This window comes from Dendropsophus ebraccatus, chromosome 10, assembly GCF_027789765.1.
Source record: "Dendropsophus ebraccatus isolate aDenEbr1 chromosome 10, aDenEbr1.pat, whole genome shotgun sequence".
NCBI lineage: Eukaryota > Metazoa > Chordata > Amphibia > Anura > Hylidae > Dendropsophus > Dendropsophus ebraccatus.
In genome coordinates this window covers 59,517,400-59,542,891 of record NC_091463.1, presented here as the reverse complement: position 1 = coordinate 59,542,891, position 25,492 = coordinate 59,517,400, and the positions used below count along the sequence as shown (strand labels likewise).

Genomic DNA, 25,492 nt, shown 5'->3' with positions numbered 1-25,492 from the left:
CTTGCAAAATGAGGGTCCTGAATTTGAATCCAAATAATGGTTAAGTACTTGTAAACAGCATATAAATAAAAAGAACTAAATTGGTTGTCAAAAATAAAAGTAGGACACTTTCATAAAAAAAATAGTATACATTGAGAAATCAAGGTTTCCACTTGACAACTGCAGCCATAAGGACTGCTCACCAAGCCTAATGATGATAAATTCGACTGGGCTCAGTATTTAGTGGACTCCTCAAGGTGCCCAAATGTTTAAGTAAACTTCAGTGAGACCAACCAACCTACTGATGTAGGTTGAGTCTCCCGACAGATGATGTTGGAATATTGGATTTCAGCTGTCCAACCCTACTGTTCACAGAGGTAAGTTTAGTCTGGCAATGGCTTACCCTTTCTCTCTTGACTGAGATCACATGTACAAAATTCAAATACATAGAAAGATTGGGATTGATAGTTGTCAGCCTAAGGCTAGGTTCACGCTGCGTTTTCAGCATCCGTTTAACGGATCCGTTTTTTTTAACGTCCAGAAAAATAGGGTCAGCAACGTTTTTTGGTCCGTTTTGGGTCCGCCCAAAAAAACGGATCCGTTCTTTTTTATAATGGAAGTCAATGGAAAAACGGATGCACACAAATGAATCCATTTTTTGCAATCCGTTTTTCATGCGTTTTTGCAAAAAACGGATGCGTTAAACGGATGCTGAAAACGCAGTGTGAACCTAGCCTAACAAACATTCGGCTGACAGCTTTTAAAGGTGTATGATCAACTTAAGGGCTGTGTTTTCACATGCATTTTCATTGTGTCACTGCATTACTTAATTGCAGTAATTAACAATTTCATCACTGTCCAGCCATCCTTCATTGTTTTACTGTACTGAAACTCTAACATATGTACACATAGTATAAAGGCCCTATTACACGGAGCAATAATCAGCCTAACCAGGCCAATTTGGCTGCTTATGCCTCTATATAATAGAGAGGATGATCGGCCGATGAAACGATCATTGCCTGATCGTTTTTTAAGGTCCTGACCTAAAATCACTGGGCGTTGGGCGCACATTGCTACGTGTAAAAGTGATGCATGGCCAACGGCTGACGATTGTAGCATAAAATAATAAAGTATTAACTCCCCTTACCATGTTCCCTGGTGTCCTTGGGACTTTTCTGGTGTCCTCAGAGGCCTTCTGCGATGTCTGCAGCTCTGCCTTCTCTGCACTGAAAGGCTGAGAGAGGCCGCTGGCTGCTCAGCCAATCATTGGCTGAGACAGGCCACCAGTGATTGGCTGAGTGTCCTGCGGCCTGTCTTGGCCTGTGCCTAGTTGAGTGGCCTGTCAGTGCAGAGGAGGCAGAGCTGCAGACACCAGAGAAGGCCTCCAAGGAGACCAGATAAGGCCCAAGGACACCAGGGAATGTGGTTAGGTGAGTTAATACTTTATTATTTTATACTAAAGACAAGGGCATCATGGACGATGTCCGTTCAGCCCTTGCTGCCCGATAGTTGGCTCATCTAATTGCTCAGTAAACGAGCGCCGATGTAGCAGATGTAGCAGCATTTATAATTGGGCTGTGTAATAGGACCCTAAGGACTAGTTTGAGTAGCCATTCAGTTTGTGGAGTAGAACCACCAGGTATTAGGAAGTCTGGCCATGTGTGTAGCCACTAAACTAGGCATTGAGGAGTAATCAGCACATATCAAACTCACCTGCATTTCCAGATCCAATCTATCCTAATTTTCTGAACTTGTGCAAATATACCTATCCTAATATAAAACATGTTTCCTTTTAGTTTTTGTCTTCAATGTGATAACTCCACAATGTGGGATATACTGTCTCGTGGATTATATTTGACTGCAGATGTGTATTTCTTGTAGGTTATTAACCCCTTAAGGACGGGGCCCATTTTCGTTTTTGCGTTTTCGGTTTTTCCTCCTTGTGTTTAAAAGGCCATAGCACTTGCATTTTTCCACCTAGAAACCCACATGAGCCCTTATTTTTTGCGTCACTAATTGTACTTTGCAATGACAGGCTGTATTTTTGCATTTGGTACACTACGAAACCAGAAAAAAATTCAAAGTGTGGTGAAATTTAAAAAAAAAAACGCATTTCTTTTATTTGGGGGAACTGTGTTTTTACGCCATTCGCCCTGGGATAAAACTGACTTGTTATGCATGTTCCACAAGTCGTTAGGATTAAAACGATATATAACATGTATAACTTTTCTTGTATCTGATGGCCTATAAAAAATTCAAACCATTGTTAACAAATATACGTTCCTTAAAATCGCTCCATTCCCAGGCTTATAACCCTTTTATCCTTTGGTCTATGGGGCTGTGTCAGGTGTATTTTTTTGCGCCATGATGTGTTCTTTCTATCGGTACCTTGATTGTGCATATATGACTTTTTGATCGCTTTTTATTACATTTTTTCTGGATTTGATGCGACCAAAAATGTGCAATTTTGCATTTTGGGATTATTTTGCGCTGACGCAGTTTACCGTGCGAGATCAGGAATGTGATTAATTAATAGTTTGGGCGATTACGCACACGGCGATACTAAATATGTTTATTTATTTATTTGTTTACTTTTATTTAAAACCTGGGAAAAGGGGGGTGATTCAGACTTTTATTAGGGGAGGGGGCTTTTTACTATTAACAACACTTTTTTTTTTTACACATATACTAGAAGCTCCCCTGCGGGGGTCCCGATCGGTAAGTGACAGGGCGGCGTTTAAGGAGTTAATGACACGCGGCAGCGCGATCGCTGCAGCGTGTCATTGCCGGAGAGGTCCCGGCTGCTGTGAAGCGCGCTCCGCTCCGGAGCACGATTCATAGCGGGAGAAACACCCAGGGCGTACAGTTACGCCCTAGGTCGTCTGGGGACAGACTTCCATGGCGTAACTATACGCCCTGGGTCGTCTAGGGGTTAAAGCGTAACTGTCATGTTTTTTTTTTTTATTGTAGAAATCAGTAGTATAAGCGATTTTAAGAAACTCTGTAATAGGTTTTATCAGCCAAAAAAGCCTCCTTCTGTACTCAAGAAGCAATCTCCCAGCCTCCCCCCCTGACTTCTTATCTGTGCATTATCAGGCAAACACGTCTTCATTACAGAGAAGCCAGTGAAGACAGGCTCTGCTCTCTCCATTGTAAGCCTATGAAGGGGGGAGGGGCCGAGGGAGATGAGGGAGCAGGAAGAGGTGACATGAAGGTCAGCTGTTTGTAGACTGTCTGGGCACCTAAAACGCACCTATGAACTTACTGAGAGAAGATTGCAGGGTGTTGTGCTCTGCAGGACTGCTCCGTGCTCAGTCACTCCTAACAGCCCCTCCCCTCTCCATAGCCACATAATGGAGACAGAAATCCTGCTTCATCTGATGTGAGGGGGGAGGCTGGGAGATTGCTTTTTCAGTACAGAAGGAAACTCTTTTAGTACATAAAACCTATTACAGAGTTTCTTAAAATCGCTTGTACTGTTGATATTTAATGTTTTCAGAAAAATGGACCTGAAATGACAGTTACGCTTTAAGTATAGTTGAGCCTGGCAATAAGCCTGAAAGATTATGCATGCCATATGGGAAGTATCTGATGACAAATTTCTCCAAAGCACTATTAGTATAAAAGAAGTAAACTAAAAATAGCATGTAAATATGTAGAAAAAAAAACAACCCAAAAAAACAGACTAAGAATAATACAGATTTATGTAGATTGATTCAATACAATGTTTTCAAATCATCTGGTGCCAGAAAGTTATACAGATTTGTAAATTGCCTCTGTGTAAAAAATTCAATCCTTTCTAGTGCTTTTCAGTAGAGATAAGTGAACCTGCCGAAAGTTTGGGTTTGCATTAACTCGAATGATTGACATTTGAATCCTGCTGCCTTGAGAAGGTGGATGCAGCCCAGGGACTGCCTGGAAAAATGGCCATTGGCCGGCCATATCCAAACCCAAGCTTTTGGCAGGTTCGCTCATCTCTATCGATAAGTAATAGAAGGGATTGAATTGTTTTTATTTTTTGTAAGGTAACTTATAAACCTGTATAACTTTCTGGCACCAGTTGACTTGAAAATATTCTATTGAATACGCCTTTAATCGGCTGTGGTATGTGTCATATGAAGTTGTTTAGTTCTTTCCAATCCAACAGTGCTCTGTCCTTGTCGGGAACTGTCCAGAGCAGGAGAAGTTTGGTTTGGGGATTTGCTATTGCTTTGGACAGTTCCCGACATGGACAGGGGAGGTAACAGGAAGCACTGTGTCAGATCTGAGAGAACTACATGACTTCTTCCAGGGCATACAGCACCTGTTAAGTATTGGAAGGTTTGATTATTTTTTCTAATAGAGGTAACATTTTTCTTCCATCAACTGATTTGCAAACACTTTTCTTTTCTCCAGATTACCCCTTTAAATGTCATTTAGTGACTTTTACTGTTTTATTAATATTCATATTTTACCATTTTAAAAATTAACTATAATAAGTTGTGAAAATTAAAATTTAAGATTTGGAATGAAAAGAGTGTTCATACACATACATATTTTAACAATACAAGTGAAAGCATTTTATAAAATGTAAAGATCCAGGGTCGTGTAAATGTGCAACAGATGTATCTGCAGTGGTGTGTAAGGGCACAGGAATATGGATGTTAGTGATGAAGTCCTGACCTCAAGCTACCCCCAACACATAGTCCTGGCCGATGCTTGTTACAAAACTTCTGGAGAGAAACTATCCCAAGCTATAGAACAATACGACATATGTTTTACACAGATAACATTGCCATTACAGGAGTTTCAGACTTGATAGCTCATAAAGAGAAATATAATAAGGCTAGGTGCATGGCAATTTGGGAATTTCCAATTTTCCTAAAATATCTAGAAAAAAAGTGTTAATGTATAAATGACTGTATACTGCAAACTATGCAGTAAAACATAAGTCTACCAGTATGATGTCATTAAGACCATGGAAAATTCACTATATGAGCATCAGATGTTGTAGCAAAGATATCAACTGCTATATACCAGCAAAATATAGGGATATTGAATATAGTGTCTGGAACTTACTAAACCTACCTCAGGACTAAAACAATGGTCTCTCTGCTCTCTGCTTTTGACAATCCCTACTTGTTAGAATAAATTAATAAAATGATCACAAACTGTCCTCCTGCTGGGGCCACCATAGATCAGTTGTAATTTGTGGTGAGACCTTGCAGAAAGTGTTCAATTCACCTACAGCACCTCCGCAGGTGGGATTATGTATTACATATTGCCTCTATAAATTAACATGTTGTTTGTGTAATGTAGGACATGTCCCCCAGATCTGATGATATTCATTACAGTCAGTTTGTGCTCAGGCTAAGAAATGAGGATTTTTTGACAAAGGACCCTGCTCTAAATACTCATAATAAGTAGAGATGAGAGAACCGGATTCGGGTTCGTGTCCATCCGAACCCGAACGTTCGGCATTTGATTAGCTGGGGCTGCTGAACTTGGATGAAGATCTAAGGTTGTCTGGAAAACATGGATGCAGCCAAAGACTATATCCATGTTTTCCACGTAGCCTTAGGGCTTTATCCAACTTCAGCAGCCACCGCTAATCAAATGCCGAAAGTTCGTTCATCTCTAATAATAAGGTTTATGTAAATAGGAATGGGTTTTGTCAAATGGACACTCCTTTAAAGTGCTCCTCTAGATACAGATACCTTTAAAGTGACTCTGTACCCACAATCTGACCCCCCCAAACCGCTTGTACCTTCAGATTAGAGATGAGCGAATACGATTCGATCTAGATGGTGTTCCATCGAATATTGCGGTATTCGAAAGATTCAAATTCAATCGGGTAGTGTGACGAATACGCGGGAAACATTCGAAAGCCCTCCCATCGCAGTTGGCGCTTTTTTTTAATCCAATCACCATGCAGGGAGGCCGTGAGGGACCCTGGGAGTACGCATGCAGTGTGAAAACGGCGTCTACCCTTAATTGGATGGCTGAACCACATGACCTCGAATATTTAATAATTGACTTCCGCCTCTCAACCGCAGATGCGCTTTCAACCTAGCCAGGGAAAGATCTTGCAGCAGGGAGAGATAGGTTTTAGTAGCGTTTTGGTTAGGCAGGCTTACTACTGAACTCAAAAGTTCTTTTCAGGGCTAATATCCAGCGAAAAAGTCTCTGTCTCCATCCCTCCTCCCCACCCTCTTCACTATTTTTCCTATTCCCCTGCAGTGAAAACTACACAGGTGCCTTAAGGATCCAGCCCATGTGCCGTCCTCTCACAGGTGATGAATAGGAGACAATCTGCCTGGAGCATTCCTCATGCTGAGGAGGGCAGGGAGGAGGGACAGAGAGGTTGTGCCAGCCTAATGCATACACAATGTAAGGCACGGCCAAAGGGCACGGGGCTACCAGTTTAAAAGTTGTTTTTTATGACTGCATCACCTGGGTGCGTTCACACGTACAGGATCTGCAGCAGATCTGCAGCAGATTTGATGGTGCAGATTTGAATCTGCAGCAGATTTGAGGGTGCAGATTTGAATCTGCAGCAGGACCACACAATGGCTTTATAGTTTTGCAGCGCGGACCATGGCTCCAACACGGATCTGTAACACCTACAGTTGTCTATGGGGCCATAGAAGTCACCGAGTCGAATGTGTGAATGGATTTGTGAAAGGGGCCATAATGTCACATGAATTATTCGAATATAACAATTTTTAGAATCCAACTTGCACCAGTAATTTGCAAAGTTAGGTTTATTATACAGTAAGAAAACAGACACTTTCTAGAGCAACATAGAAAGTTTATTAATGACAATCTAATTCCTAGGTCAAAAAGAGGGACATTTAAGGGGCAAAGAGGGACTCTCCCTCCAAAAGAGGGACACTTAGGTGATGTGCAACAAGAAGCAGAGTTCTCATCAATCAGCCCCAATTTATTTATTGTAGGTGAAAAATACAGACTCTCCTTGTTACCAACAGCAACCAATCACAGCACTGCTTTTGTACTGCGCTCTTAAAAAGATAAAGCTGCGCTTTGTTGCAATGGACAGATATGGCTGGGACAGCCCCAGGAGGGTCCACGTTAGGGGGCGGGGCGACCAGGGCTGGGAAGGGCGGGGGGAGGGTCCACGTTAGAGGGCTGGGGTGGGCCTTGGGATTGGAAGGTCACTGGAAGCGTCCATTTTACAACAAAGAGCAGGCAAATTAAGGGTTAGGGTGGGTAATCGGGTTAGGGTGAAGGGCCTCCCTCATGGTGCCTTCACCTTGACGTGGTGAAGGAGCTTGCGTGCCTTAGTGATCCAATGAGCTAAGCTGGTGGGAGTTATACTCCTGGCGGGGTCACCCATGCCAGACAGGTCAATGGGGAGAGGCCAGACTAAGCAAGGCACCCGGAAGAAAGGGCTGGTATGCTAGAAATTTCAAGTGTCACTGTCGTTACAAAAAGCTTTTGATATTTTATATAGACGTGTCAAAAGTTTTGACCGGTCCAGGTCTGAGTGTACCTGCACCGATTGGGAGAACGAGCAGGGAGAAAACACACTGCAGCACGTCCACTCTCTGCTCTGAGTTAAAAAAAAGGAGTCAAAATTTTAATGGAGCTCAATTGAGTCTGACTGTAAGTAAGAGCCGGGAGAGTGATCCTCTCCACACTTGTTTTCCCAATCGGCACAGATCTGAACACTCAGACCGGGACCTATCAAATTTTTAGATATGTCCCTATGACATGTCAGAGTTTTTTTTTTAACTACAGTAACACTTTAAATTTTTTTTAAATACAATGAAAATATTGGTTTTCTCATCTTTTTGACTGATGAACCTTGTAATAGGCAAGCAGGAGCTAGCAGAAGCCCTGCACCTAAGATTCCTGTTGACCACTAAACTCTGTCTGCATTCCTGCTAAGCTTCACCCTATTGTTAAGAGCCCCCCCCCCCCCCCCCCCCAATTGCGTTGAGCCCTTGGATTTTGAACTAAATTGCTTTTCTGATTGTCACCTCTGCTGTGACCAGTCCTGACAAGGAGTCTCTCTTTCCTACAAGGTCAGACCTGCAGCAACCATGAGGAGGTAAGGCCTGCTGGGAACTAGTAGATGAAGGATATGGGGCTGGCAGGATACAGGACTCCAATCTGATGGCTGGCTCCTCTCCTGCTCGGTGCTGTCTGAACTATAACGTTTCTATAGCCAACGTCATACTATTATAACATTCTGCATTGGTGGCCCAAGCCACACAAATAGTGTCATAGTTTTCATGAAATCTTTAAAGTGTACTTATAGAATTGAGCTTGCATTCATCCTCAGTTGTGATTATAGGTCAAATCACTTTTTCCTCATGGTAATATTTCTCTAAAACACACACACTTTGAGGAAGAAGTTGCATCAAAACTGCATATGATATGCACTGACACCAACCCACTTATGAGTCTAAGCAGTGCAACTAATCTGGACCAACTCTATGCTAGAAGCTGTTGGACTCTAAGCAGTTCACCTTGTCTCCATGCATGCCTCTCTGCTCCATGGGTCTCTCTACTTTTCCTTCTGCAGGTCTTGGCCTTGAGACATCCATTATACCATTGCTCAGCGGTTGCCTGGAAAGATCATTGACACAATGTATTTGCACCTTAGTTGAAAACATACTAATTTTATGCACAAGTTTACAAGTGATTGCCTCTATATATATAATCCTTGACACATATGAACAATGTTGCCACAATAACTTTTAAGAAAATATGTCACCATATCGAACTCTATTTTAGGGAAAGGTAAGTCTATATTATTGTGCTTAGTGAAATTTGCTGCATGGCCCCTTGATCTGCTGACCCATCCAGGGGTTATCCAGGATTCAGTCAATCAGGCAAAGGGATGAGCTGTTCTGGCCACAGCACACACATAAATGTGAATTTCCAACCCCGTCGAGAAATTTGGGGACTGTCATTGGCCTTTTTTTTTTAGCATAACTAATAGAGAATTTTGTAGGCTATAAAGCAAATACATGCAGAGGTATATAAACAGGGAACCACAACTGTGGTTCAAAAAAATCTCGTATTTTAATCAGTTATAAACCAATGTACAATGATCAAAAAGTATTTTTTGCTGAATGAAAGAATGTTTTGGAAACTAAACAACATATTACATAGTCACACGTATGGGTGACTTCACTATCCTTTGTATATTTCTGGGAATTAGCAAAATATAGTCCATGTCAGACATAAGAAGTTGGTAAGAAAAAAAACCTGATACCTGATGTTAAATTTGAGAAGTGACGATCAATGTAAAAACTGCAGTTTGAGAAACTTATAATGTCAATTTTCTACATATTATTTAAAAACAACACTAAAAAGAGGTAACCAAGAACAAAATTATGGTACATACCAAGACTAGCAACAGTACATATCTCTCAGTCACCAGTCTGGCCATAGAATATACCAGTAGGTCACTAGGGACTGGGCCTTGCATGTATAGATGGTTCATCATATACTAGATGATGATTACTATGGTCTGATTTACTGCTAGATCCCCAGGGAGTACATACTGACAGACCAACAGGTACCAGTCAACCCAGTGGGTTGGAAGTTCTTGGATTTATCAGTGTTATAATGTCACCACTAACTGCGGACAGCAGTACAAATCTTCTAAATCTAAAATGGTGAATGTAAGGTTTTAAAGGGATCATCCCAAAATTAAACATTAGCCCTCATTCACATGATAAGGTATAACTGACTGATCAAAGGGGGTCTGACTGCAAGGGACACAACAAATAAATTGGCTGTATATATATATAAACATACTTGTGCAGTAAGTGATTGTTGATGATCTCCTCTATTTGACAGTGTTTTGCATGTAGTATAATGACCTCTTCAGCATTACAGGTCCAATTTAAAAATTTGCCAACCCCTTTAAGATTTGGGGCTTATTAACATGAACCGTGTCCTGGAAAACTGCATGTGAACAAACCTTTTCTTTTGGATATCATCATCACTGCTGCCAATCTCATCGCTGGACGAGGAGTAATATGATGCTTTTAAGTAGGACCTGTTACTCTCATTTCCTTTAGCTACAAAATTATGGTTCTGAAACAAAAAAGAAAAAAAAAAGTTGATTTTGTTATGTTAATTAACAAGGTAATAACACTCAGGACCCTATTCCATTGGCTGACATACACTGTAAAAGAGTGCTGTTTGATTTAAGTATGGACCATATCCCCATAGCAGTAGAGTGCCCCCATAACAGTGGTTGTCATGTGAGGGGATTTAACTGTGTATGTGGATATTGTTGTGGATGGTGATTTGGATCAACGACTTCATTAAAAAACTGTAACTAACAGAATTAGAAGAGATCATGTGTAGGCACCATAACCTGCCCACAGCTTTCATCCCATTTAAAGGGGAACTAATAGCAGGTTAGACTAATCTAACCCACTGATAGCCCCCTAATGCATACAGAATGCTGAGGAGGAAGGAATGTCTCTTACCTTCCTCCTCAGCGTTGTTCCTGCGCAATTGGTAGTTGAAGCCATGGCCCGGGGCACAGTTACAAGCACTGCCCTGCCCCATCACACCAAGTGGATTCAACTACTAACTGCACAGGATTGGCGCCGAGGAAGAAGGTAAGAGACATACCTTCTTCCTTGGTTCCCCGTGCGCATTTGGGACATATCTGCAGATTAGATTAGTCTAACCTGCTGATTGTTCCCCTTTAAGCAATCATGTCTCAGCACAGACGTTAATGCAAAAGAAGAGCCTGTGGAGCCTCATTGAAGAGTCTTGAAACACAGGACTAGCCAGATATCCCTCCGGGAAGGACCCAGCCGTGTTTCCTAGGGGGCAATGCACCTAGGATTTCACTGCATTTCAATGCACCTAGGATTTCACTAGCAGCCGGCAGTATTATCGTTTGGCTGGTCTCCCTGAGATCAGCGATCTGTTTCTCTTATGGCTCTACTAGGCATTGCTCCCACCTAGCCAGAATCCTGCTCCACACTGATGAGGGGCAACACCCCAGAACAGCTGTCTGTGGATGGTTACCTGGCCTTGATTTTTTCCCTCGTCATTACATTGACTTAATATGGTGGTTTTGGTGGTTTCCTTACAGGAGCCACCCCTTGGCTGGGTCCTTCCCGGAGGGATATCTGGCTAGTCCGGTGTTTCGAGACTCTTTGATGAGGCTCCACAGGCTCTTCTTTTGCATATTCATGTTTCCCAGGGAGCAATGCACCTAGGATTTCACTGCATTGAGCGCTTTCACTAGCAGCCGGCAGTGTTATCGTTTGGCTGGTCTCCCTTGGCTGTTTCTCTCAGCACAGAAGTAAAATATCATTTTTCACATGGTATTGTGTAGTATGGAACTTTTTTTATTCATTGGACCCCTGTGTGGTATGACTTCAAAGGTAAATACACTTATACCAACATTAATGGCACACAAATAGGTGATGATTGTCAGTATATGTCAGGACACTTACTGAAATCTTCCTGAAATCCAGGTGTACTTCATTTTCAGCCTTCTCTAACTGAGAGGGATAATGCTGTACCCCTTGCTTATCTATCGGTGACCCTAAAACAATCAAATTAAATGATATGACATTAATTGTTCCATTTTTAAAAGTGTTCTATCATTCATAGTTAGTGTCATTCACCGTCGTGGCATCTGGCACTCTCTGTCACTCCTCATTCATCAAGTATCTTTGTTTTATCTTAAGGGAAATCTTGCCGGAGTCTTAAGTCATGCATCATAAAAGCACTCAAGCAGCGCTCTAAAACCTTTGCAAGAATCTAGAAATCCAAAGTGACTTGTAATACAAGATGATCAGTAAATAGAGGAAACCTGCTGATAACCACATGAAAGCAAAAACAAAGTGCATTATGAGGTACAGCGAAGGTATCAAAGGGCAGCACTAAAATAAATACACATCACAATACAAATATTTATGTCAGGAGATACAATAAAAACTTGTTATGTGAATTTACAGTGTATCTCTGCCTGTGGAGCTATGCTGAACAGTATGCTGGGGAATTGTGTAAATGGCAATTCTCTAATATAATGTTGTCTGAACCAATGCCTTAAGCCATGGGAGCATTCTTGTATTAACCCTTCTGTCTGCAAAGAATTTTAAAACCTAACAAATGTCTATAGTTGGTTGTACACACAAGATTAAAGTCCACCAAACCTTGCGATTTGGGCGGGATCTACCAGTACACTTATGTGTATGGAGGCCCTCCGATGGCAGATGTTTTGGGGAAAAACGGATAAGGCATACAGAACTTTACAACACCTTATCATCTCTTGTTCCTATAAAAGTTAAATGGGCACTGTCACTAGAAATAACTTTTTACATATCATCAGAAAGTTGAAGTTATTGTTCATAGCAGGCCTCACTGCTGACACCTGCTGTGATCAGGAGATATAGCCGTGGAGAGATCAAGGCAGCTCAATCCACTCCCCCGCTGGCCGCTCATTCCGTCAATAGAATTACATTGAAAAATATTGATTGAATGAGCGGCCAGCCGGGGAGTGGATTGCACTTCCACAATCTCTCCACGGCTATATCTCCCGATCAGAGCAGGTCTTAGCAATGAGGCCCGCTGTGATCAATGAATTTTCACATATCTAATGGAAAAAATTATTTGTAGTGACAAGTACGCTTTAAGCCACTGCTTATTTCCCTCTGTTATTAAAGTCTCTGATGTTGACATAGCGGGAGATCAACAACAGAGGACCCCTGTGCAAGAACAGTATACTGTATGGGCCTCTTGTATAGCCTCTGCTACCTATAGTGCTTCAATATTACAGGGTAAAGACAACCTATGTCTGCCAACAGTGTGTGCAAGTTATTATTTTAATACTTATAACTAATGGTTCAGATTCTGCAATTTAAGCAGTTCCTCTGTACTTTTTATGTTGGCTTGCTTTAAGAAAAGGAATTGGCAGATGTGGGCTGTTAGTGTAATGCAATTTTGTGAGTAGTGTTTAGTAGTGATGAGAAAATTTGCTCAGCATTTGATGATTCTTGGTGACTGGAGAAGTTAGATGCAGCCCTAGGGAGTCCTGAAAAACATGGCTACAGCCATAGGTGTTCGGAATCAGTCAGTTTGCTCACCACTAGTGTTAGGCAATGTTCCTGATCTACGTCCCCTCTGTTCAACAATTCCTGTTGATTGTGAAACCCTCCATTAGTAGCTCAAACTTCCAGAAAAAGGTATCCAAAAATGGGGGCTTTCCAGTAAAATCCTCTGCTAAAGGGAACACTGGTGGGCTCCATTCTATATGGATATGACTGCCACATCTGCCTCAGTGACCAATACTGAGTCCGAACAGGCAGAAGAATCCACCATGTGAGCCCTTTCAAAAGTCTAGCAGATCGGCCCATTTGCCTTCATTTTCATAGGTCACTGAGAATCTTTTGGTCTTTATGATCATAGGATGGGGGTGGGGGGGGGGTTACTATCTCCAATAAACGTCACCTAGAATAGTATTTTTTGGTAGTTTTGCTGTCATTAATAATTGGAATACTGTTTTGTGCATTTGTTAAACAATTTAAATACAATACATGATTATAGTTTTTGTAAATGTAGCTTCTAAAATAGGAAAAATTGTAGCTGGACGTGTTATTCTATATACTAACCTATACATATACTTACAGCTGCAAGACACGGTTAAGATTTCCATCAGCTATAGGATAATACAGCTGATGCTAGTGGTAGGCTTAAGTGCTGAAATCCCAGTAGATAAATAATTTCCAGCAGTACATGCCAGTGGGACAAGTGTAAGATGGAGAGCACTTTACTGAAATGCTAGCAATGTAACTTTAATAATAAGAAAGAATTATGTTTATATAAAGACAATGAGCAAGTTAAAATGTACGAGTTGTGGGACTTAGCAGAAATCCCCTAGAAGCCTCCCTACTTCAGCACTTTTTTACTGTAAATCTGTTTTTCTCATTGTGAGGGAAGCAGCGGAGTGAAGAGCATTCAATCGATGGGCAAACATCAATTATTTTTAAACTTTAACCATTTGTTAAGAAGTATAGCATATCACTATATGGAACTGGATATAAAGCGCTCCTAGAAACTCTAAGAATCTGAAAGTAAACCTAATAGAGAATGGTAAAGGATCCCCAATAAAAAGCCAATTACAGGGAGTCCTGCTGTTCACATCCACATCAATCTGCTGTAAATTGAGGGAGAACCCAACAGTAACAGTTCAATTTCTCTACAGCACCACTCCAAAGGAAATGAAGCGTTTCATTGTGAAATCAATTGGCCGTCTGTGTAATGGCATAAGCTAGTTGTCCGGACAGAAAGACTCTACTAGCCACCCTTCACTCTGGCTAATAGAACAGGGCCTGGACAGAAGGGACACCCTTTATTAAATCAGGATTCCCTAAGGCTATGTTCACACAACGTCAAAAATAGAGAAAAGGCGGCCGATTTTGATATTTGAAATAACGTCCTATATTGCCGCGATTTAACTGACTGCAATAGCAATGCATTGAAGTCAATGGAAAGACAGACGTCCAATGCACACAATGTATTGAATAATGGACGTTTTTATTGTGGACGTCAAAATAATGAACATGATCATTATTTTCGGACGTCTTTTGCAAACAACGGACGTTTCTGTTCACACAGAGTTTTTCTTTTTTCGCCGTTCTTTCAACGTTTTTACTATTAAATTTAATGGACTTTTCAATTAAGACATATCCAAAGGCCAATTAGTCCACCTAAACTAGAATAATTTACAAACACCAGTCATTGCACTAAGGGAAGGCCAGATAGCTAAATGATTGCCGTAGCTAAATGATTGTGTGAACATAGCCAAAGAGTGAACTTGAAAACTGGGCATGAACATAGCCTAAGGCTAGGAACAGACACTGCAGATACAGATGAGGAGCCAAAGGCATATGTGGATCCAAGTGTTAGGGTAAATAGAAAGGAAGGTGTTATACCTTCCTTTCAAGCGAGATGCACTTCTGCATTTGGCTGCAGCATATCTGCAATGTTTTTTTTTACATATGAATTCAGATTGCGATCCAAATGCTGTTTTAACTATGCCTCCTGCTCTCCCCAAATAGCTGTGTGATGGCGCCGATAATCCCAGCAACGTTGTGTGGCAGGTAGAATGCAGGTTGATCCTTTTTTTTTTTAAAATAAAGAGACTCTGTACCCACAATCTGACCCCCCAAACCCCTTGTACCTTCGGATAGCTGCTTTTAATCCAAGATCTGTCCTGGGGTCCGTTTGGCAGGTGATGCAGTTATTGTCTTAAAAAAACAACTTTTAAACTTCCAGCCCTGTGCCCTACGGGCGTGGCTTAGAATATCTGTGCCCTAACTTTGCACCACTCCTCCGTCCCTCCTCCCCACCCTCTTCATCATTAAGAATGGTCAGATTGTGGGTACAGAGTCACTTTAAGGCCTCTTTCACACATCCATAGGGCCAAATGCAAATGTGGACCACACTATGAATGTGCATCCGTAGTTGTTTGCAATGCACAGACCTTTACATAGGTACAGTATATCGTGATCTGTGCTGCAATTATGGGTCTGGACTAAGACCTGTACTTTTTTTTTTAGCATAAATCATGGCCCCATACATATGATTGAACACGTGAACAAGGTAACTGAAATGTATGAGTCTGTAGTCCGCTATTACAGGCTGCATTACGGATGTGTGAATGAGGCCTAACGCTCACTTCAGCCATTTTTGTTGCTGTATGCATTAGTAACTCTCCCAGTGCATGTGACAACTGTATCCATAGACCCCAGAAAACTGATGAAGGCCAGAAAGGTATTCTGGCCTCTGTTTAAGTGTTTTCCATTTACATTAGCATTGTATAGGGCAGATCAATGCAATACAGATACAGAACAATGCAATACAGAAAAAAACTGTAAAAATATATACCATGTAAAATTGCAGTATCTGTACAGAGCAGAGGCATCCTTCAGGGAGCACCCTGACATATACCCATGTAGGACACCATAAACCTGGCATGAAAAGAGCCCAAGTCTGCTCCTACATGTGGGGTCAGTCCACAGTAACTACTCACATCTAATTGTCATGATTATACCATGTGTAAGCACCATAGAACTCTGTTCACACAGCATATTTTTCACACATTTTATTTTGGAATACACACAAAAACTGCAAGTACTGTGTGACCCGTTAATTTTAATCTGGCGAATTGGTTCGCAAAGTGAACTGCAGTCCACGTTATTTCCCATGTAGATTTAAAATCTGCATGGTAGAAAAAGCTTCATCACTTAGGCTAGGTTCACATTGTGTTTTTGCAGTCCCTTTTGCAGCTCTGTGGTCAACCGTGTTTTTGTGTATGCTTAAAAAAAGAGTTTTGGCAGTATGCTGGGACCTCAGTGTAGGAGCTCGGTCTATGCAGTGAGAACATAGCCAAAGAACATTCATTGCTTTTAATACTTGAGGGAGAAACAATCACCTGGTTTTAATCTGCTGCTCTGATTCCCAGTCACACTGCTGCTTTTTGCTGGCTCGGGCTGCTGAAGGAAGCCACTGGTGGAGGAATTATACAAGGTTAGTGCTCGGGAACAGAAAAACATTTGTGGCATATTAATAGACAAAGATCCTGATAGCACGATCACACCACTCTTGTCTCCAGTTTGGGTGGGGTTTTGCAACTTTGTTCCATTGAAGTTAAGGGAGCTTAACTGCAAACCACAAGTGAAATGAAGACATGTATCAGCCATGTTTTTCTAACACTGGATAACCCCTCTGATAGACGCCTTCTATGGCTGGGTTTGCACTTCTTGTTGCAGCAAAATGGCACTGTTTTACCACAAGTGTGCAGTTCATTGTAAAAAGACTCCAAAAAATGCCATGTGTGAACACAGTCTAAGAGACACAGACCACTCAACAAATGTGATAAATTTTTGACCCCTTCTAATAAACCCTCCCTACTTTCTAGTTGCAAAAGTTGTGCAGTTTGTGTACTGAGCCTTGCACAACAAGTTGCAATGTTCGTTCACCATAAAACTGGCTTATGGGGTTTTGAGTATTTAGTAATAGGCTTAAAATGAACAGATACTCACTGCATTTTATTTATTTTTATCTTAAAGCACCTATAAAAATGAATAATGCTCTTGGGGGAAATTTATATAAAACCAGCATCTCACACACAGGGTTTAAGTAAGAGTGCACAAGCACAAAAGCCTTTTGATATGATTACTGCATCTCTCTCACTGTCTATGCAGCAGACAGACTTATCTGACAGATTTTTGACGCCAAAGCCAGAAACAGACTATAAACATAGAATGGGTCTCAAGACTGAGATTTCTCCTCTTTTCAGGCTTTGGCTTCAAAAATCTGTCAGATAAATCTGTCTGCAGGGCAGTATTGGTGGTACAGCTGTCAGGGGCCCGGGCAAAAACTAGCATCCAGGGGGGCCCGGCAGTCCAGCCTACCTGTGTGTAAGCTCCTGTTAGCTGTACCGCACAGGCAGGAAGACACAGGGCCTCCTCCTCACTCTCCCAGGGCCCCCTCCTCTTCCTCACTCCCCCGGGCCCCTCCCCCACCCCACACAACCTTCTCTGGCAGCTTTCTCCTGTGCTGCGATGTCGGAGGAGAAGGGGGATGTGTGCATGTGTGCTGGGGGGGATGATGTGTGCTGGGGGGGGGATGATGTGTGCTGGGGGGGGGATGATGTGTGCTGGGGGGGGGGATGATGTGTGCTGGGGGGGGGGGATGATGTGTGCTGGGGGGGGGATGTGATGTGTGCTGGGGGGGGGATGTGATGTGTGCTGGGGGGGGGATGTGATGTGTGCTGGGGGGGTGATGTGATGTGTGCTGGGGGGGATGTGATGTGTGCTGGGGGGGGATGTGATGTGTGCTGGGGGGGGATGTGATGTGTGCTGGGAGGGATGATGTGTGCATGTGTGCTGGGGGGGATGATGTGTGCATGTGTGCTGGGGGGGATGATGTGTGCATGTGTGCTGGGGGGGATGATGTGTGCATGTGTGCTGGGGGGGATGATGTGTGCATGTGTGCTGGGGGGGATGATGTGTGCATGTGTGCTGGGGGGGATGATGTGTGCATGTGTGCTGGGGGGGATGATGTGTGCATGTGTGCTGGGGGGGGATGATGTGTGCTGGGGGGGATGATGTGTGCATGTGTGCTGGGGGGGATGATGTGTGCTGGGGGGGGATAATGTGTGCATGTGTGCTGGGGGGGATAATGTGTGCATGTGTGCTGGGGGGGATGATGTGTGCATGTGTGCTGGGGGGGATGATGTGTGCTGAGGGGGGATGATGTGTGCATGTGTGCTGGGGGGGATGATGTGTGCATGTGTGCTGGGGGGGATGATGTGTGCATGTGTGCTGGGGGGGATGATGTGTGCATGTGTGCTGGGGGGGATGATGTGTGCATGTGTGCTGGGGGAATGATGTGTGCATGTGTGCTGGGGGGGATGATGTGTGCTGGGGGGGATGATGTGTGCATGTGTGCTGGGGGGGATGATGTGTGCATGTGTGCTGGGGGGGATGATGTGTGCATGTGTGCTGGGGGGGATGATGTGTGCATGTGTGCTGGGGGGATGATGTGTGCATGGGTGCTGGGGGGATGATGTGTGCATGGGTGCTGGGGGGATGATGTGTGCATGTGTGCTCGGCAGATGATGTGTGCATGTGTGCTGGGGGGGATGATGTGTGCATGTGTGCTGGGGGGGATGATGTGTGCATGTGTGCTGGGGGGGATAATGTCTGCTGGGAGGGATGATGTGTGCATGTGTGCTGGGGGGGGATGATGTGTGCTGGGGGGGGATGATGTGTGCTGGGGGGGACGCAATCCCTGATCCCTGCACCCTGTCAGCCCCAACCTCCTTGCACTCTGTCAGCGCTCTGTTTGCCCCCACATCCCTGATCCCTGCACCCTGTCTGACCCCCCATCCCTGATCCCTGCACCCTGTCTAACCCCCCCATCCCTGATCCCTGCACCCTGTCTAACCCCCCCATCCTTGATCCCTGCACCCTGTCTAACCCCCCCATCCCTGATCCCTGCACCCTGTCTAACCCCCCATCCCTGATCCCTGCACCCTGTCTGCCCCCACATCCCAGCAGTATTATTTGGTACCAATGCGTAGAAATATTTTGTGGTCATATGTAGGGAGCTTGTGCTCCTGATTTTTTAAGACCCCAGCAACACTCCTCTCAGACCACCTTCTTTATTTAACTATGACTGTGTAGTGGTTTAATGTCTAAGCACTTGGGGCCCCACTTTTAAATTGTGCCCAGGGCCACATTTGACCTAAAACCGGCCCTGGCCCTTGGGTTCCATAGTTTTTATTTTAATTAATAGTGCACGGAAGTTGGCTGGCGTGGGATGTATCCAAAGAGACCCAGCTTTCCAGAATTATCCCAAAGCCACCCAGTTACTTCAAAGACATCAGTCAAAAATACGTCCCATGTTTTTTTGTTAATGGGGGGCCCAGACACTCCGGCTGTATGGGGCCCCGAAATTTCTGATGGCGGCCCTGTCTGTCTGTGTAAACACCATGAGGCTACATTTGTACTTTCCATACTTTTGTCCTTAATTGCGGATCTACAATTAGGCCAGTTTCACACGTACCAGAATCGCAGCAGATTTCACAGTGCGAGATCCATAGTGAAATCTGCTGTGATTCCCGATACTGTTAGTTTGAATGGGTTTACATACTCGCAGCAGAATTTTTATTCCACTACGAGTATGAAAACACCGCCGCCCCCCCCCCCTTTAACCCAGAGTTGACTGATAAATACTTTGCCCATCCTTGCTCCGGCCTGCTTCTGTGGCTCCCGACTTCCGTAGTTCCGACTCAATCACTGGCTGCGGCAGGTAGTGCACTGATTGGCTGAGCGGGATCTACGGGAGCCAGGAGCCACAGAAGCAGGCCGGAGCGCGGACGGGTAAAGTATTCTCCTATCAGCTGTGGGTTAAGGGGGGCGGCATTTATATCACAGCGGAATGAAAAATCTGCTGCGAGTATGTAAACCCATTCAAACTGACACTACCGGGAATCGCAGTGGAATTTGCAGCGTGAAATCTACTGCAATTCCAGTACGTGTGAAACTGGCCTTAAAGAGGATGAACCTAGGCTCTATTCCCTTGAACGGCGCCGGTAGCGGGCCGGGGCTGAAGCATAGGAGGCGGGCCGGCTCACCCCAGTGGAGGGAATTCCTTCCCCTATATGACGCAGCTCCATTAGAATCAATGGAGCCATTAGCCATTAGAATCAATGGAGCCGCTTCATACAGGGGCGGGGTTTTCTTCCCACTGGGGGCAGGCCGGACCGCATGCTGTGCTTCAGCCCCGGCCTGGTACCTGTGGATAGAACAGCGCCATACACGCGAACCAGACCGTGGTTCAAAAAACGGACTGCGGCAACGGCTTCCCTGTGGCGGCGCCGTTCTATCCGTGGGTCAGATTAAAGAGGATGTACCTGATGGTACAGTACATCCAATTTAAGGACAAAAGCAAGGACCTATTCATCCCTATTGGGCTATTTACATGTGTGCATTTCTATGGATCCATGAACAGCCCGTAGTTTGTGCAGCAAAAATTACTGATAAGTCCTAGTACGGACCACAGTCATATGCTGTGTAAGTGTCCGCAATTATGGGCAAATTTAGGGCCATTGTCATCATCTTTCCAGTTTTTATGGATCTGCAAAAAATACTGATTAAGAATGCTCTACAGACAATTATTATGTGGATCACGGACATAATATATGGACCTGAAAAACGTGTGTGAGGCCTAAATGTGGGATGGATTGTCTTGTAGAAGTCTATGGGAGTGTCCATACTTTGTGGATGTTATGGAAGTATTGTCTGTAGCATCCTCCACAATATGGATCCATAATTCTGATGTCACAGGTGTAGTTGCTCCTGTCAGCCATTTTAACAAGCAACTTTGCATTTTTATGGATCCACAAAAAAAACAAACAAAAAAAAAACGGATAGAGGAAATAATATATGGTCCTGAAAAATTCAGGAACATGTGAATGTAGCCTTAGCTATGAGACGAGTGGATTTCTAAAATCACTCAGTATGTGTTCACACAGTCATCTTTTCAATTGTAACCATTGAAGCCAAAGCCAGGAACAGATTATAATTAGAGGGCATGTCATACAAAAATACTGAGTTCTCTTCTTTGATTGGGATACAGTTTTTGTTTTTCCGTTATTTTTCAATAAAAAAAGCTTCTTTTTACAGCTCAAAAAATCAATGTGCGCACACAGCCTAGGACTGTTTTCACACAGGATGAGTACGCTGCAGAATTTCACAGTACCAACATTATGAAATCTCTTCTACACACTGCGGGAAAAATCAACAATAAAATTGACCCGAGGTGGGCCGCACACCTATCGCATATTTATAGCATATCCTGTGGATATACCACGTAGGTTTTAAAATGAAAGAATAACCTGTTCGGTAATGGCAACAACTTTTCATCTACAATAAGTTTCTGTATACTTTTATACAAGCTCAGAGGTCTCAGTGCTGACTTTCTATAGGATAATTTCAAGTGCATAATTGAAACAAATTATTTTAATTTAATTGTAATGATGTTAAATAGAGATCTCTATACAATCCTTTATAATAGGAAGTGTCTCTGCTTCAGATGCCTTGATCCATTCTTCTAAAGACTGAATCCTATGTCTGTCATTTATAGCCCTGTGTAAGCGGGGGTGTTAGGACTGACTCACTGACAGAACACTTTTTATCTTCTAGAGTTCCATGGGTTGTATTGTCCTTAAATAGATTACTTATAATTGGTGTTTGTCAGAATGTAGAAAATGGAACTTGCAATTATGTTCCCAGAATTGTCTGTCTGGTTGTGTTTGTGAGCCATCACAGAGCTGAAAAAAAATGTTCCTTTGCTTCAACTTACCCAGATGGGCTTCTTTGGTGGCCTCGGCTGTCCTTATAAAACTTGGATGTGGTTCTCTCTGGAACCTAAATAAAAGAGACAAGAGGGAGCTCTGACTGACATCATAGTCTTATTGTAATGAAAAAGGCTTAGAGCCTTCTGCTATTAAAGAACTAAAATAAGAAAGAACATGTAGCATTCACACATCCTATTATACACTGCTCTGAAAAAGTATTTACACCCTCCCCCTTCACACCATTAGGGCATTATCTAAGAGAACTTTGTGATCACAGCAACCAACAGGAGCCCATATTCCATTTTCCCAGCCAGTTTACAACACAGATGATGAACTTAAAGGGGTTATCCAGCGCATCTAGAACATGGCCACTTTTCCCCCTACTGTTGTCTCCAGTTCAGGTGCAGTTTGCAATTAAGCTCCATTTACTTCAATGGAACTGAGTTTCAAAACCCCACCCAAACGAGAGACAACAGTAGGAGCAAAGTAGCCATGTTTTTGTAGCGCTGGATAACCCCTTTAAGGGCAACAAGGCCTATTTTATTTTTTTATTTATATATCTATATAGGCAATGAGATTTATAGTCTCTTTATGCCACATTATGGCTGATTTATACAACAACAACAGATGGTAAGATTTTAATTTATAGACTTTAAAGCTGGGTTCACAGGTCCAGACTTAATAAAAGCTGGGTTCACAGGTCCAGACTTAATAAAAGCTGGGTTCACAGGTCCAGACTTACTAAAACTCTTTGGGCCACATGTATCATCCGGCGGACGGATGATTTTTGGCGGAAAGTGCCGATTTGCGTATTATTTTATACGCAAATGGCCGATTTGCGAATAAAATAATCGCAAATCGGCACTTTCCGCCGAGTACGCCAGGGGGCGGAAAGGGGGCGGAAAGTAGGCGGGAAGTGGGCAGAACGGAGGGCGCGGACTCAGAGTCCGAGCGATTTATCATCCGTTCCGCCCAATTCTACGCCGAAAACCTACTCCAGTACTCAGCTGGCGTAGGTTTTCGGCGGTGCGCACCGGCGCGCACAGGATTTATGTACAGGCAGTCCGCCTCTACATAAATCTCCGTACCGCCGGAGCTGCGGGGGCATTTTTAAGTCCGGCGTAAAAAACGCCGGACTTAATAAATGCCTCCCTTTGTGTTTAACTGCAATTGATATCTCAATGTGGTGCAGACCGTTTGATCTGTTGCATCTGAAGGCCAAAACCACACATGTCTTTTTGGAGGCTTTTTTTTTAGATGGCTGTCATTTTGTGGTCAAATATCTGCCGTTATTTCAAAACAACAAATGTTATTGAAAAAAAAAAACTGTTTCTAAATGGTCAAAAAAGACTGTTTAGACCAACTATTAGTTTTCCGCACAGTGTCTCACCTTGGGCCACTTTTCTTTTTTTTTTTTTTTTTTTTTTAAATCAAGACCATGTCCTCTCTTTGGGCCTGGCTAAAAAATGTCTGAAACGTATAATAATAAACGTGGAGTCCCCTGAGCTAGATTTTGGACAGAATTTAGGTTCAGAAACATTAGTACATGTAGTACATAGTATTTTGGTCTGTATTTACTCCTTATTAGTGATGGGGATACATGTTCATAAATGTTCGTATGTTTGTGATCAGTGAACATGAACAATTAGCATCATATTCATACAAACAGTTTGCGAACCTACAAAACTGCATAATTTACGCTTTGCGCCTGATAATCTGTACGCATGTGCGTAACTCTAGACCGAGACATACGCAATCTGTACGCAACTGTGTATGCAAATGAAATGTGTACACAACTGTGTAGTTTACGCTTTGCATGGGATAATCTGTACGCATGTGCGTAGAATGAAAAGTAGACTTCTAATGTATGTTTGTTATTTGTTATCCAGTGCTACAAAAACATGGCCACTTTTTCCCTTCTCTTGTCTCCAATTCAGGTGTGGTTTGCAATTAAGCTCCATTCTCTTAAATGGAACTGAATTTGAAACCCCACCCAATCTGGAGACAAGAGAGGGGGAAAAGTGGCCATGTTTTTGTAGCACTGGATAACCCCTTCAAATCAGCAAAAAGCCGCTGACAGGTCCACTTTATACTAAAGACAACCAAACAGGTGACCTATACAGTAGCTGTGAGACTTTGGCTTTGATATAATTAGTTTAGTCGATTCTAACATAATCCTTGAGCCTTGAATATATTGATAGTATTTTTGAGTGACTAGTATATATCCCGTCTTCCTTTTTTGTATAATTATCGCCTTTTCTATCCTTTACTTTGAACCAGTTATAATCAGGTTCCCATGTGTTATGCTCTGCAAGTCTTTACGAGAAGCACTTGCTTTAGGAAGCGAGGAATGGAATGAATATTCTATATGAATATAGATCATACACATTGGATTTATGATCACTGGCTATAGCAGAGTTAATAACATCAGATGTCTCTATGGTTAATTTATTTTTCTTGAGAGCCATGAAGAGCTGTTCTTCCTATCTCTGAAATGCGGATATGTAGATCATGTTTACAGAACAGCCTCTGTTCCTCGGCTAGTCTCTGCTCCAGTTTGTTTGTAGAGTTCTGAAGTTCTAATAGGTTTGAAAACATCATTTGCAACGCATGGCTGAATTTTAGAGATAATGGTGAATGGTGTGTAATGGTGAATTGGGATAAGGGTGCACAGGGATGCGCCTACATCCTAATTCAATAGAAATTAAGGATAAACTTTACTGACACCGGCCCTTCTGTGACACAGCTGGGTCACAGCACAGACAGTGTTATACTAAGTGTGAACGTAGCCTCAAAGTGTGTACACAGCAGTGTGCCATGGGAAATGTTGGCATTCTTTTTTGACAGGATGCTGATACATGTCTAGTACGGTAGCCAATATGGATGTGCAAGCCCAGCCTCATCCTGATAAGGAAAAGTAAAATAGTACCTTTCAATACAATAAAAAAATGTGGAGTGAACAGGGCCTTAAAAAGCCATCAGTTAAGACTTTTGTATTCTTTCCAAAAACATGAGTGGATCCAGTAAAAATGATCACATTCACATTTTTGGGAAGAGTTAAATACTCCCTAAAAAAAAAGTCCCCCTGTATATAGCATCAGGTAGTAATTCTTCCTAAACTGAAAAATTTGACTGTAAAATAAAACAAACTTTTTGAAACAACATGGCAGACATGAGTTTTGGAATAAATAAACACAATAAAACAATTATATGTAAAAGTGGCATCTACCTTAGGTGGCTGTTCTTCGCCCTGCACTAAGCCCCAAAACACCTCGTCTTTTCCTGGGGTCAGAGGACTTATGATCATGTCAGAGAGAGAGCTGCTGTAGTGATTGTCTCTACTGGAGCGGAGATTCTCATTCTTTGGGAGAGAAAACAAACACATGGATGAAATAAAAATGTTGGAGAAGACAGCACTGAATGAACAAACCATTTCCAGCCTGGCTCTCAAGAGAGTTTATGAGCTATACATATTAATATTAACCATTTCCTTTATGGTCTAAAGGATAAACATAGAAAAGCAAAAAAGCAGCTTCAAGTAAACCATCTACTATGTAAGTCAGTATATATTATTTGATAATTGTAATCTTTGTAAGGCTGTTTTCACATTATGTTTGGTGTGTATATTTAGCATATGCTCTGAAAGAT

General features: G+C 42.7%; 1 protein-coding gene across 2 annotated transcripts in view; it reads right to left on the bottom strand.

The window, feature by feature from the left end:
• NRK (Nik related kinase) overlaps positions 1-25,492 on the bottom strand; it is a 212,176-nt gene that overhangs the window by 52,610 nt on the left and 134,074 nt on the right. For both annotated transcript variants that reach the window (XM_069942941.1, XM_069942940.1), the window contains exons 17-22: positions 25,074-25,205; positions 21,850-21,914; positions 16,409-16,482; positions 11,424-11,515; positions 9,920-10,035; positions 8,454-8,553 (exon numbers count right to left, since the gene is read on the bottom strand). In XM_069942941.1, coding sequence (XP_069799042.1) covers positions 8,454-8,553; positions 9,920-10,035; positions 11,424-11,515; positions 16,409-16,482; positions 21,850-21,914; positions 25,074-25,205 — 579 coding nt within the window. The remainder of the gene's footprint in view (positions 1-8,453; positions 8,554-9,919; positions 10,036-11,423; positions 11,516-16,408; positions 16,483-21,849; positions 21,915-25,073; positions 25,206-25,492) is intronic.